This window comes from Taudactylus pleione, unplaced genomic scaffold (assembly GCF_031769625.1).
Source record: "Taudactylus pleione unplaced genomic scaffold, aTauple2 ptg000092l, whole genome shotgun sequence".
NCBI lineage: Eukaryota > Metazoa > Chordata > Amphibia > Anura > Myobatrachidae > Taudactylus > Taudactylus pleione.
The window spans coordinates 6,078,334-6,093,697 of NW_028284494.1; the positions used below are offsets into that span (position 1 = coordinate 6,078,334).

Below are 15,364 nucleotides of genomic sequence, written 5' to 3' on the forward strand. Positions count from 1 at the left end.
TTGTGGCATCATATTCAAAAAGACTTGATGCTGTAATTGCTGCCAAAGGTGCATCAACAAAGTATTGAGCAAAGGTTGTGAATACTTACAGTCAGGTGCATAAATATTTGGACATTGACAGAATTTTCATATTTTGGCCTCTATTCACCACCACAATGGCTTTGAAATGAAACAAACAAGATGTGCTTTAACTGCAGACTTTCAGATTTAATTTGAGGGTAATTACATCCAAATCAGGTGAACGGTGAAGGAATTACAACGGTTTCTATATGTGCCTCCCACTTTTTAAGTGGCCAAAAGTAATGGGACAAACAATCCTAAATCAAACTTTCACTTTTTAATACTTTGTTGCAAATCCTTTGCAGGCAATTGTCGAAGCTGGTTTAGTGGCTGAGACAGAATCAGTGTAAAATTAGCTTGGAGCGACGCCATCTTGCGAATGGCAACCAGACTCCATCTTAAAAATAAGAATCTGCAAGACGCCATTTTGCGACCAGCGCCATTTTAAGTTACAACTCACGAGCTAAGTACAGATGGCAATGTTTTTGATAATCTTTTTAGAAGCCATGACAGGCCCATTCTGGGGACAACCTTGCATAGAGAAATACCAAAACAAACACAGTATCAGTTAGCAACTAGAAAAACAGCTTCCTGAGAAAAGGAATTAGAAAAGAACAATACACCAGAAACTGTGGGTGTTTTTGCATGTAAATGGAGAGACTCCACATGTGAACAGGTGTAGCTGTGGCAATTGTAATATGGCCCAGACACTTGAATTAAATCTGCTCTTTTTCAGACAGGCTGGCACCCATAACACATTTGCATTGCAGTTTGAAAATGTTAGTAAGAAATTAGATATATGTACGTATGTATGTGTATATATATATATATATTTATTAAATCCATCATAAATAGAATCACATGACGCACATTAGCGAATGCACAATATCCTGCTTGCAAACGCTGTTTATTATGGTGCATACACGCGGTCAGATTTTTCCTTCAGATGTGAACGATAACGATTTAAAAATCGTTCAGTCGTTCATATCTGAAGGAAGATCTGACATATCTGACATGCCTGAACGATGGACGATGAACAATGCGCGTTCCCGTTTGTCAGATAACAATATTTGACATCTGATGTGTTTGCAGTCAGACTTGGACGATTCCATTCATTTTAATGCAGTAAAAAATCGTTCAATCGTTCAAAACTTTGGTAAAATCGTTCAAATCGTTCATCTGACAAATCTGACCGTGTGTATGCTCCATTAGCTGCATGCGTGCACATCTGCCCCAAATCATATAAACCTAACTATGGTCTTTTCCCAAACCCCTAATACTTACATAATGCACACTCACACAAAAGGTTCCATAGCTTTAAAGTATAAGATCCAAGTTTTATTCATTACAAATGCTGTGAAATAAAGACTATTTTGGTATCTAAGGTTTAATACATGATAAGTAAGCCGTGTTTGGTATTATACTGATCTGCACTTTCTCAACAGCTTTCTGGTATCATCGGTGTGAAGATCACAACATGCATTCTCAACTTATGGACCGTAGAGACTTAAAGCATCAAAATGTATTTTGTGAAACTAACAGCTTAGATTTGCATGCAGGGGGGATAGAGGAGACAATAGGCTGTCGGAGGCTGACCTGTGTCCATTTGAATCAACCTGTTAAATATCCTGTAACAGATGCACCCGCAATGGGAACCAATGGGATCAGCAACAAACCTCTCTATTGTGTTGTCTGTTTCTGTAAGGGTATAAATGTGTGTGTTGTGACCCCAGTCTGGAGTCTTCTTGCTGATTGCTGATTGACGGAGGTTTCTTGCTGATGCCGGTATCTGGTCCAGAGCGTGTGCGTATGTATAACTGTATCTTAGGTCTGTAGAATTCTTTGCGCTAAATTGTACTTAGATCACAGCGTGTAACTGACTGTACTTTACTTGAATAATACTTTGTGCTTTGGAAACACATGTTCAAGGTCTAAAGTCTTTATTTTACTGTATGACTGCGTATGCAAATAGAGTCAATTTTAGAGGTTTATATGGAGGTTTTAGAAGGTATAGGTAGGTGCGTATAGAGGTTGAAATCCAGTATCCTTACAATTACAGCCTGAAGTCTGGAGCGCATAGACATCACCAGATGCTGGGTTTCATCCCTGGTGATGCTCTGCCAGGCCTCTACTGCAAATGTCTTCAGTTCCTGCTTGTTCTTGGGGCATTTTCCCTTCAGTTTTGTCTTCATCAAGTGAAATGCATGCTCAATCGGATTCAGGTCAGGGGATTGACTTGGCCATTGCATAAAATTCCACTTTTTAGCCTTAAAAAACTCTTTGGTTGCTTTTGCAGTATGCTTCGGATCATTGTCCATCTGCACTGTGAAGCGCCGTCCAATGAGTTCTGAAGCATTTGACTGAATATGAGCATATAATATTGCCCGAAACACTTCAGAATTCATTCTGCTGCTTTTGTCAGCAGTCACATCATCAATAAATACAAGGGAACCAGTTCCATTGGCAGCCATACATGCCCACGCCATGACACTACCACCACCATGCTTCACTGATGAGGTGGTCTGTTTTGGATCATGAGCAGTTCCTCTCCTTCTCCATACTCTTCTCTTCCCATCACTCTGGTACAAGTTGATCTTTGTCTAATCTGTCCATAGGATGTTGTTCCAGAACTGTAATGGCTTTTTTAGATGTTGTCTGGCAAACTCTAATCTGGTCTTCCTGTTTTTGTGGCTCACCAATGGTTTACATCTTGTGGTGAACCCTCTATATTCACTCTTGTGAAGTCTTCTCTTGATTGTTGACTTTGACACATATACACCTACCTCCTGGAGAGTGTTCTTGATTTGGCCAACTGTTGTGAAGGGGTTTTTCTTCACCAGGGAAATAATTCTTCTGTCATCCACCACAGTTGTTTCCGTGGTCTTCCGGGTCTTTTGGTGTTGTTGAGCTCTCCGGTGCGTTCTTTCTTTTTAAGAATGATCCAAACAGTTGATTTGGCCACACCTAATGTATTTGCTATCTCTCTGATGGGTTTGTTTTGATTTTTCAGCCTAATGATGGCTTGCTTCACTGATAGTGACAGCTCTTTGGATCTCATATTGAGAGTCGACAGCAACTGACTCCAAATTCAAATGTCACACCTAGAATCAACTCCAGACCTTTTACCTGCTTAATTGATAATGAAATAACAAGGGAATAGTCCACACCTGTCCATGAAATATCTTTTGAGTTGACAGTCCCATTACTTTTGGCCCCTTAAAAAGTGGGAGGCACATATAGAAACCGATGTAATTCCTACACAGTTCACCTGATTTGGATGTAATGGGCCATATTACAATTGCCACAGCTACACCTGTCCACATGTGGAGTCTCTCCATTTACATGCAAAAACACCCACAGTTTCTGGTGTATTGTTCTTTTCTAATTCCTTTTCTCAGGAAGCTGTTTTTCTAGTTGCTAACTGATACTGTGTTTGTTTTGGTATTTCTCTATGCAAGGTTGTCCCCAGAATGGGCCTGTCATGGCTTCTAAAAAGATTATCAAAAACAATGCCATCTGTACTTAGCTCGTGAGTTGTAACTTAAAATGGTGTTGGTCGCAAAATGGCGTCTTGCAGATTCTTATTTTTAAGATGGAGTCTGGTTGCCATTCGCAAGATGGCGTCGCTCCAAGCTAATTTTACACTGATTCTGTCTCAGCCACTAAACCAGCTTCGGCAATTGCCTGCAAAGGATTTGCAACAAAGTATTAAAAAGTGAAAGTTTGATTTAGGATTGTTTGTCCCATTACTTTTGGCCCCTTAAAAAGTGGGAGGCACATATAGAAACCGTTGTAATTCCTTCACCGTTCACCTGATTTGGATGTAATTACCCTCAAATTAAATCTGAAAGTCTGCAGTTAAAGCACATCTTGTTTGTTTCATTTCAAAGCCATTGTGGTGGTGAATAGAGGCCAAAATATGAAAATTCTGTCAATGTTCCAATATTTATGCACCTAACTGTATGTACATGTGATTTCTTAGTTTATTTTTTTTATTAAATTAGCAAATATAAAAAAATAAAAACTTTTTACACGTTGTCATTATGGGGTATTGTGTGTAGAATTTTGAGGACAAAAATTAATTTATTCCATGTTGGAATAAGGCTGTAACATAACAAAATGTGGAAAGAGTGAAGCGTTGTGAATAATTTCTGGATGCACTGTATATGTGCTATTTATATCTGTGTTTGGATGATGCATTTGAGTATGATTTGCTATTCTGGGGGACATGTATGAAACTTTGGAGAGAGATAAAGTGGAGAGAGATAAAGTACCAACCAATCAGCTTCTAGCTGTCATTTACAGGCTGTGTTTGATACATTTCCCCCACAGTATGTAAAATGGCAGTTAGAATCTCATTGGTAGGTACTTTATCTCCAAGGTTTGATACATGATCCACTATGTTTGATTTGTATTTGTGTAATTTATATACTGGCTCTGCAGCAATGAGGAATTTTTGGCACCTTACAAATAAATGATGAGGATGAAAGAGTCGCATTAAAACGTATTAAAACTAAAACTTACGGTTATCAAAAGAGAAGTGTACCCCCACTTGCTGCATAATAATCAGCAGAGATAGGTTTGTCTTTGCAAAAATTCTGAACAAGAATTAAGACGACTGACAAATTATGAACAGTGAACGATTCTGTCACACATGTTCTAAAGATGTAAATGAAGTAAAGAATATACAGTGTATAATTTCTTTTTAACTAAGCAGGTCATAAAGGAAACTCTGCTCACTTCACACAATGCTCAGAATTAGGAAGGTGTTTTTCACACACAACTGGCAGAGTCATGCCACCTATGACACACACCAGGGGCAGCCATTTCCAGGGCTGAACCAAAATTAATTCTGATCAGTACACTAGGGAAGTGGTTCCCAAACTGAGTGCCATGACACCCTGGGGTGCCTCAGGGTACTTGCATGGGTGCCTCGGGTTGGTGGTCCAGTACCAAATAAAATTATTTTTAGTCAGTGTGATAGGTAAAACCAGTGCTACTGGCTGCCAATCAAAAAATGTGTACAAAAAGAAGCGCAGCCCTGTCACCTACCACATAACTGAGCCTAAGAGTGCAATTTAAGCACAATTTGACTTACTAAATTTTTTGCTGAATTTCTCAATAAGAAACTTTTGGCCCAGGGGTGCCGTGGAAAAATGCTGATACTAAAGGGCGCCGTGATTAAAAAAAGTTTGGGAACCACTGCACTAGGGGGTAAATTTACTAAGAATCGTGTTGGTCCGAGATTGCAATAACGGGGGTAAATTGCTATTTTTTGAAACAGGAATTTACTTAGAAAAAAAAAAAGAGGTGTTTTCTGTATATTTAGAGGTGATTGCGACTGATTTTGAAGTTAAAATGCGCCCAAAAATACAACTAGAAATGAATACACCATCGTCTGAACACGGCAGTACTTTCCCTGGACAGGAATACAATACAGGAATTTACCAAAAAATCGTGATTAGAATCTGACAGACACGGGCTGGACACGATTCTTAGTAAATTTGCCCCTAGGAACTAATTAGATGATCATCGCACGAAGCACAAAAGGCTCAGGCTTCAGTGATATCACTAATTTATAGTATATAAGGGGGGAATTCAACTCAATGCGATGTGACGCCGGGCATCTCTGCAAGGGAGGCAATCGGGAAGCTGACTGCCTAAATACCGGCAGCCGGCTTCCCGACTGCCATTTCCCGGCAAGGGTGAAATACCGGGCGTCTAGATGTAGACGCCCGCATTTCCCCGACGCCGGGAGACCGGCGCCCGGCATCTCGATCGTAGGGATGCCGGGCGCCGCAAGCGGACAGCCGCGGGGGGGGACTTAGGGTTAGGCACCCCCCCGGGAGGGTTAGGCTAGGGGGAGGGAGGGTTGGGGTTAGGCACCCCCGGGGGGGAACTTAGGGTTAGGCACCCCCCCGGGGGACTTAGGTTTAGGCAGCGGGGAAGGGGGTGGTTAGGGTTAGGCATTTAGAGGGGGGAAGTTAGGGTTAGGCACCCCTAAGGAGGGTTAGGGTTAGGTTAGGTTAATAAGTACTTACCTATCCACGATCGGGATTTCCAGCGCTGTCGGGCTTCCGCTGCGTCGCACTCTACTCCTGTCGGGCTGCCGCGGCCGGCGGTATTTCATACCAATTCCCTCTGCAATGTCTGGCCATGGTGCATATCTATCTATCCATACAGAAAACACCAATATAGAATGTGTGAATTTTTTTCTATTAAGCCTATTTACTAAAGTAAATTTGGAGGATACCCCTGTCCCCCGTCCCCTTTTTCTGGTATATACAGCAATGTGTTAGTCACAGAAAAGATAGTGACCTGTATAGTGCAATTAGCATGAGGCTCAGAGTCCTCCTGATGGAGCCGAAAGCCACCTGATGTGGGGTGGGGATCCCTTCTGATACTCTTGATGGGGGGGGAAACCAACTCATGTTAGGTCGGAGCCCTAGTATATGGTTATGGTCAGGGGTGCCGAGAGGGGGGGGGGGCGGGTACGGATTACCTGGGCCCGGGCCGCCCGCAGCAAACTGTTGTACTTTTTTTTTTTCCCCCAACCCACTTTTTTATTGTACTTTACTATTATATACCCGGCGGGCGCCGGGAGGCAGTTTACCATTATATATATATGTGTATGTATGTATGTATGTATATATATATATACACATACACACAGTGGGGCAAAAAGTATTTGGCCAGCAACCCATTGTGCAAGTAGTTGCACTTTAAAAGATGAGAGAGGTCTGTAATTTCCATCATAGGTACACTTTAACTGTGAGAGACAGAATTAGAACAAAACATTCCGGAAATCACATTGTATGATTTTTAATCAATTTATTTGTATATTCTTTCGGAAAATAAATATTTGGACACCTACCAACCAGCAAGAATTCTGGCTTTCACAGACCTGTTACTTCTTGTTTAGGAAGCTCATCTATCCTCCACTCGTTACCTGTATTAATGGCACCTGTTTGAACTGGTTAACTGTATAAAAGACACCTGTCCACACTCTCAAACAGTCAGACTGCAACCTCTCCACCATGGCCAAGACCAGAGAGCTGTCTAAGGACACCATGGACAACATTGTAGACCTGCACAAGGCTGGGATGACCTACTCAACAATAGGCAAGCAGCTTGGTGAGAAGAGATCAGCTGTTGGCGCAATTATTAAAAAATGGAAGAAATACAAGATCACTGACAATCTTCCCTCGACCAGGGGCTCCATTCAAGATCTCCACTCATGGGGTATCAATGATCTTGAGAACGGAAAGGGATCAGCCCAGAACTACACGGGGGGACCTGGTCAATGACCTCAATAGAGCTGGGACAACAGTCACAAAGGTTACCATTAGTAACACACTACGTCGTCATGGATTCAAATGTTGCAGCGCCTGAAATGTCCCCTTGCTTAAGCCAGCATATGTCCAGGCCCGTCTAAAGTTTGCCAGTGACCATCTGGATGATCCAGAGGAGGATTGGGAGAATGTCATGTGGTCAGATGAGACCAAAATAGAACTTTTTGGTATAAACTCCACACGCCGTGTTTGGAGGGAGAATAATGATGAGTGGCATCCCAAAAACACCATACCCACTGTGAAGCATGGGGGTGGAAACATCATGCTTTGGGGATGCCTTTCTGCAAAGTGGACAGGATGACTGATCCGTATTACAGAGAGGATGAATGGGGCCATGTATCGTGACATTTTGGGGAAAAACCTCCTTCCCTCAGTAAGAGCATTGAAGATGCAACGTGGCTGGGTCTTCCAGCATGACAATGAACCCAAACACACCGCCCGGGCAACTAAGGAGTGGCTCCGTAAGAAGCATTTCAAGGTACTGGATTAGCCTAGCCAGTGTCCAGACCTCAACCCAATAGAAAGTTCGGAGTTGAAAGTTCGTGTTGCCCGGCGACAGCCCCAAAACATGACACATCTGGAGAAGGTCTGCATTGAAGAGTGGGCCAAAATACCTGCTGCAGTGTGTGCAAACCTGGTCAAGAATTACAGGAAACATTTGACTTCTGTAATTGCCAACTGAGGTTACTTTACAAAGTATTGAGTTAAACTTTTTGTTTGTCCAAATATTTTTTTTCCGTAAGAATATACAAATAAATTTTTCAAAATTATACAATGTGATTTCCGGATTTTTTTGATCTGACTGTCTCTCACAGTTGAAGTGTACCTATGATGGAAATTACAGACCTCTCTCATCTTTTAAAGTGCAACAACTTGCACAATAGGTGGCTGCCCAAATACTTTTTTGCTCCACTGTACCACTGTATATATATATAGATGTGTGTGTGTATACAGTATATATATATATATATATATATATATATATATACACACACACATATATATATATATATATATATATATATATATATATATATACATATATATATATTAATATCATGTAGAGGGGCAGTCTTGGATCCATGATGTAAATTCCGGGGTGCCTTACTTAAGTAAGGTACAGCATGCATGTGTCCATGACAAAAGACCAGGCGGCACTCACACGCAGGGGCGCCAAGAGAGGGGGAGCAGGTGCAGATTACCCGGGGCATGGCAGGGGGAGTGGTTGGATGGGTCTCTGTCTCCGCATGATCGCATACTGTCTGTGTGTCAATTACGCAGACAGTGTGTCACTACTTACAGGCTGCAGCCGCACCGCTGCGGAGCACTCATGAGATGATGACATCATCATCTCGCGAGGCTTTCATCACCAGAAGGCAGAATGGCTCCATGCGGCAGCGGCAGGCGGGGCCTGAGGGATCGCAGTCAGCAGTGATGCAAAAAGGACGTGCCGCTAGGCCACGTCCCTTTACATTTAGGCCACGCCCCTTTCGGGATATCTCGAGTGCAGTTCATTCAATGTTAGGAGGTATGATATTGTATGATAATATGTGTGTGCAGCCCTGCCCCTAACATGCTGTGACCACACCCCCTCCATGGGGGGGGGCCTGGGAAGTTACTGTAACGGGGCCCAGGATTTCTCTCGGCAGCCCTGGTTATGGTAGCTTCTCAGGTGCCAGGAAGAGGTGACATGTATCGGTCAGCCGTGACGGTACACTCCGGGTACATGTTTACAGCTCTAAGTGGGGTGGATATATTGTGGCCAATGGAGAAGGTGCACATTATGTATGTGGATATGATCTTGTAGGGCGCACCTGGTGATCTATATATATACTAGAACGTTGAGTCTGTATGTTAGAGAGATGTGATATGTGCGCTGTAAAGGATACAGGTGTAGAATGGATAGATGAGTATACCATGTAAATAGGTATAATAGGCAAAATATTTAATATCGACAATACAGAATGTGACAGGTATGGACAACATGTAACACTATAAAAAGATAAGAATATTTGCAAACATTAGTATATAAAGTTCATTAAGTCACGATGTGTGGAACTCCTGAACAGCGTGTGACAGCAATTACTGTTTCTCTTACAAAAAACTTTTTTGATATGCGCAGAATTCTGTAAATACAATGTCTCTTTAGGAAATTCTGATATATGATTTTGCACTGGTATGGGGGGAGTAGGTCCGCTCCTGCATCTCCCTTTGTCAATGTCAGTGCTCCATGATGCAGTTTGCAATGGTAAAAATATATATTTTGAGTAAGTACAGTTTGGAAGTGAAACTATGTTGCCAGGTGGTCAATGGCAAAGCTCGATTGCTTATATGAATTAACAGTGGTGATGTAGTTAATATTAGACGGTGAAATCTGTAACTTTAAGGTGCGCGCACCTCCTACCTTGTCCTGGTCAGCCCTGCTTTCAGGTTTGCAGATTTCAACTCGGCTAGATGTACGTGCCACCTCGTATGTGTTCTTTTTGTAAAGTTAGCATAAAAAGATCCGTGCTGACAGACTTCTTAAGTGTGTGGTCCCAGTGGCGCCGATGGTGTGAGCGGCAGGTCCAGATCCCCCTGGTAGAGCTCTTACCACTGGTCCGTGTTCCCTGTTGCTACTGTGATGTTAGCTGGCGCTGTTGAGCGTGAGAGTCTGTGGTCAGTGAAGACGTTTTATCGATGAGACCTACGCGTTTCTCCCAGATGGGCTTCGTCAGTGACAGTGATTGTCTTGCTGTTTGCATAATGCTCCCTTAAAGGATACCTTAATTGCACCTCAATTAGAGCATCGTTGTGTCTTTTATTAAATAAAAGAGATCAGATGTGCTGTCTCTGAATGTGTCTCTTATTGGCAGTAGTAATTGCAATTCTAAAAATTATGGGCTTTTTTAAGGAAAAAAAAGGGAGATTCCCTAAGTTACGTGACTTGAAAGAGATATAGACATCAGAATAGGTGTAGTTGAAAAAATTTAAAATATGCTAAGCAAAAAATAAATAGAATAAAACAAGAATTGACAAAGTTGTTTAAATAGAACATATTAACCATTGCATATGGCTAATGACACTGGATAAGAGTTTGGACAAGGGACAATTGAAGTGGTAAATGACAATCATTGTATTTGTTCATCAAAATTTATAGGTTCTACAGAATAGGTGTACTGTTGAGTTTGGCGATACCTTGGTCTCGTGTGTATATCATATGGGAATATCCTGCAGGAACCATAATGAATATGGAGTGTCACGGCAGATTGTATGGACAAAGGAACCTTCAGACTATTTTGTCTTTTCAAAATTAAATCCTCTGTTTTTAATTCTTGTTGGTTAGGTCATCCATTTTCATATTATTGTATTCTGTGTGAAAAATCCACCGATTTTTTGAAAGTGGCTCTTTTTTTCCTTAAAAAAGCCCATCATTTTTAGAATTACAATTACTACTGCCAATAAGAGACACATTCAGAGACAGCACATCTGATCTCTTTTATTTAATAAAAGACACAACGATGCTTTAATTGAGGTGCAATTAAGCTATCCTTAAAGGAAGCATTATGCAAACAGCAAGACAATCATTGTCACTTACGAAGCCCACCTGGGAGAAACGCGTAGGGACATCGATCAGACGTCTTAGCTGATCATAGACTCTCACGCTCAACAGCGCCAGCTAACATCACAGTAGCAACAGTAAACACGGACCAGTGGTAAGAGCTCTACCAGGGGGATCCGGACCTGCCGCTCACACCGCCGGTGCCACTGGGACCACACAAGTAAGAAGTCTGTCAGCACGAATCTTTTTATGCTAACTTTACAAAAAGAACACATACGAGGTGGCACGTACATCTAGCCAAGTTGAAATCTGCAAACCTGCAAGCAGGGCTGACCAGGACAAGGTAGGAGGTGCGCGCACCTTAAAGTTACAGATTTCACCGTCTAATATTAACTACATTCATATAAGCAATCAGGCTTTGCCATTGACCACCTGGCAACATAGTTTCACTTCCAAACTGGACTTACTCAAAATATATTTTTTTACCATTGCAAACTGCATCATGGAGCACTGACATTGACAAAGGGAGATACAGGAGCTCCCCCCATACCAGTGCAAAATCATCCATCAGAATTTCCTATAGAGACATTGTATTTACTGAATTCTGCGCATATCAAAAAAGTTTTTTGTAAGAGAAACAGTAATTGCTGTCACACGCTGTTCAGGAGTTCCACACATCGTGACTTAATGAACTTTATATACTGTTTGCAAATATTCTTATCTTTTCATAGTGTTACATGTTGTCCATACCTGTCACATTCTGTATTGTCGATATTAAATATTTTGCCTATTATACTTATTTACATGGTATAATCATCTATCCATTTTACACCTGTATCCTTTACAGCACACATATCACATCTCTAACAAACAGACTCAACGTTCTAGTATGTATAGATCACCAGGTGCGCCCTACAAGATCATATCCACATACGTAAATTGCTATTCCTGTGATCTTGGAAGGGATCACATTGATCTGTGGCAGCCCTCGTGATATACCCTATAGACATTCAATCTCTCCCTGTCATAATAGCGCGGACATCCCCCCCATTGTTATACTAATGGAGAAGGTGCCCCTTCAGTGCTGGCGCCTGGCGGCAGGTGCCTCCATTGTCTCCCATAGTTCTGCCCCTGCTGTGCACATATCGGCCACCTCTACGAGGTGCCAAGGAAAACTTGTGATGCTGGCAGCTGCAATGTGCCATTCTGGAACAGCACATCGAGTCCATCACGTACAATTAAATTCCCCCCCCCCCATAGGCTGTATTATTATGGGGCTGGGTATGATATCCCAGCTGTCAGGATGCCGCTGGTCAGAAAACCGAGAGCGGCATCCCGACAGCCAAGATCCCTACACCCATAGAACCTAACGGTGAGTACTTTTCTATTCCCCTCCCCACACCCTAAACCTAACTTCCCCCCCTAGTGCCTAAACTTAACCTCCGAGCACCCTAATCCTAACCGTCCCTCCCCAGTGCCTAACCCTAACCCTCCCCCTAGTGCCTAACCCCGCTAGCTAACGCTACCCTCCCCCTGCACCGCAATACTTATTTTCGGGGTGCAGACGGTCGGGATACTGGTGCTGGGTTCCCGACCTGTCAGGATTTTGGTGCCGGTATTAAGACCGTCGGAATCCCGCATGCCGGGATGCCGACTACTTCCCATTATTATACATGTTGGTTAAGCCAATACAAATTGGCTACCTTCACCATGGGTAACAACTTTAAGGGTATATTTACTGAAGTGGAGATTTTGCCCATAACAACCAATCAGATTCTACTTAACAATTATTTAGCACATCCTAGAAGATAATAGCTAGAATCTGATTGGTTGCTATGGGCAACATCTCCACTTCTAAAAACTCGCACTTTAGTAAATATACCCCCTAGAGTTAATCTAGTGTTAATGCTAAAAACATGTTTTCTTCCACTTCCCAATGATCTGGGGAGGGGCAAACATAGACACTAAAATGACTCTCAGATATTCTTAATAATAGAGAGGAAAATTTTCAATACTACCCCCCCAAACATTTTGGAATTTTCTTGGTCACCCATTTGGATTACAATCCTTTCTTTGAATAAATCTACTAATTGCAGTTATTGTTTGGCTACCACCCGTATCACCACGTTTGCCCATATCTTGCCCTCGTTTCTCTGGATACAAATATTGAGAAACCATAAAATGGAATTTTACTTTTATCATTCAGAATTTATATTCCTGGCACATAGGGGGTATATTTACTAAAGTGCAGATTTTTAGAAGTGGAGTTATTGCCCATAGCAACCAGTCAGATTCTAGCTATTATCTTCTAGAAGGTGCTAGATAAATGTTATGTAGAATCTGATTGGCTGCTATGGGCAACAATTTCACTTCTAAAAACTTACACTTTAGTAAATATATCCCATAAAGTCTACTGTGGAAAGCCTCCTTTATTGTTTTCAGAAACACATCAGAGAGCTATAGACAATAGATAAGAGTGACCAATGTGTTTTATTTTCTGCTAAGCTTGGAAAGACATTTACCATAAAGTTGCTAAATGCACATTAGACTGAGTTAATGATTTTGTTTTTTGAGCCCTCGTGGATTAATCTCTATAATGAATCTTTTCCTAAAGTTCCAAGCTGCGCATGTTTCATTCATTTTCCATAAAATGATAAATATAGAACAATGGGAAGCTGGTACTGTACCTTTTCCTCCTGTCCATTCTGAAGCATTTTCCACATACTGAAAGTGTATAATACAAGGCCTTGTTTCCAAATCTACACACCACTCTACCACACATCTCTGGATTCTAGGACTGCTAACATTCCAGGACACGGACAGGTCTTCATTCCTTCTTGATATCTGAACATCATCAATCAGATTCTCAGCTGGAAAATACAATGAGTAGATAGCAACTGTAATAGCTGTAACATTAACCAGTCGCAACCACTATTTCATCCCTTTATGTCAAATGAGCCTTTCCAAAAGTGAAAGGGTCTTAAGTAAAATGGCATTTACATGACAGCATCGTACGACAATATGCCATCTGCTGCGTTTTCGATCTTTCTCTTTCTCTTTAAATATTTTTTCCCATGAAGCTTTGCCTTAAATACCCCATATTTCTCACATTGTTCTAGTGAGGATTCCATTACACAAAATAATAATAATAATAATAATAATAATAATAATAATAAAAATAATAATAATAATACTAAAAACATCCTACAACAAATGTTGCCTTCAGCACAACATCACTATATTAAATCATTTGCTATTTGTTAGGGCAGGGGCCAATTTGGATTTGGCACAAGGAGGTCATTGCTGACTTTAGTGAGGGCAGTTTCTGTGGAGAGGAGAGGACAAAAGCCAGACTGAAATAGTTTGAGCTGGGAGTGGGAGGAACGAAAAGGTGTTAAGGTGGTTGTAAACAATCCAATCAATGAGTTTGGAGGCAAAGGGGAGAAGAGAGATGGAGGCGGTAAATAGAAAAGGTGAAGACAAAGGCATTCAGAGCAGACCGTTCCTGATGAGAGGGAGAGATTGAAGAGCGGGGCAATATGGAAATAGGCATCAGGAGAAATGGAGCGTAGGAGATGGGAAGGGATAGGGTCATGGGGAGGACAAGGTTAGGGCCATGACTTCATCTCCAGATACTGGGGAGAATGAAGTCAGAGTTGGCAAAATAAATGGGGAGGATGGGGATAGGCAGGCTGGGGAAGAAGGGGATGGAGTGGTGAGGGTCTGGTGGGATGTGATGTCCGAGCGTATGGATTCAATTTTAGATGTGAAGTTGATGGCAAAGTCAAGGGCAGAAAGTGGGTGTGAGGCAGAGGAGGGAGTTGAAAATGGAGGTTGGAGGACTGGGAGGAGATAAGGGTCTTGAAATAAGACTGTTTAGAATGAGAAAGGGCAGAATTTTAGGTGGACAGCATTAATTTGAACTGGAGGAAGTCTGCATTGGAGCGTCATTTTTCCACTGTCGCTCAGTGGTCGTGAGCACATTTGCAGGTATCTGGTACCTTAAAATGCCAAGGGTGAGTTGTGGATCTGCGAAGGTGAGTAGTGACAGTCAAAGCAACAGAGTCAAGAGCCAAACTAAGGGACCTTATATAGGGAAACAGCTTGTTCAGGGCAGGGGACAGAGACAGTGAGGGAGAGAAGTAAGTCGAGTAGAGCAGATAAGGATACAGTTTCAATAGCCTCAAGGCTACGCTTAGTGATGGTAGCCTTGGGAGGCAGAGGTGGAGAAGGAGTGAGAGATAAGTTAAAAGAGAGAAGATGATGGTCATCATCACAACTGTGAAGCCCACATGAGGATCACATGGGAGGTGGTCCATTCAGACAGTCCAAGATATAAAGCGAAGATAAAGAATTTAGAGGCAGAGGGGTCAGTGTGGGCATCAATAGGGATATTAAAGTCACCTAAGAT

General features: G+C 41.9%; 1 protein-coding gene across 1 annotated transcript in view; it reads right to left on the reverse strand.

Moving 5' to 3' along the window:
- IL31RA (interleukin 31 receptor A) overlaps positions 1–15,364 on the reverse strand; it is a 79,579-nt gene that overhangs the window by 26,416 nt on the left and 37,799 nt on the right. The window contains exon 9 of the mRNA XM_088469449.1: positions 13,641–13,823. Within this exon, the coding sequence (XP_088325575.1) occupies positions 13,641–13,823 (183 nt within the window). The remainder of the gene's footprint in view (positions 1–13,640; positions 13,824–15,364) is intronic.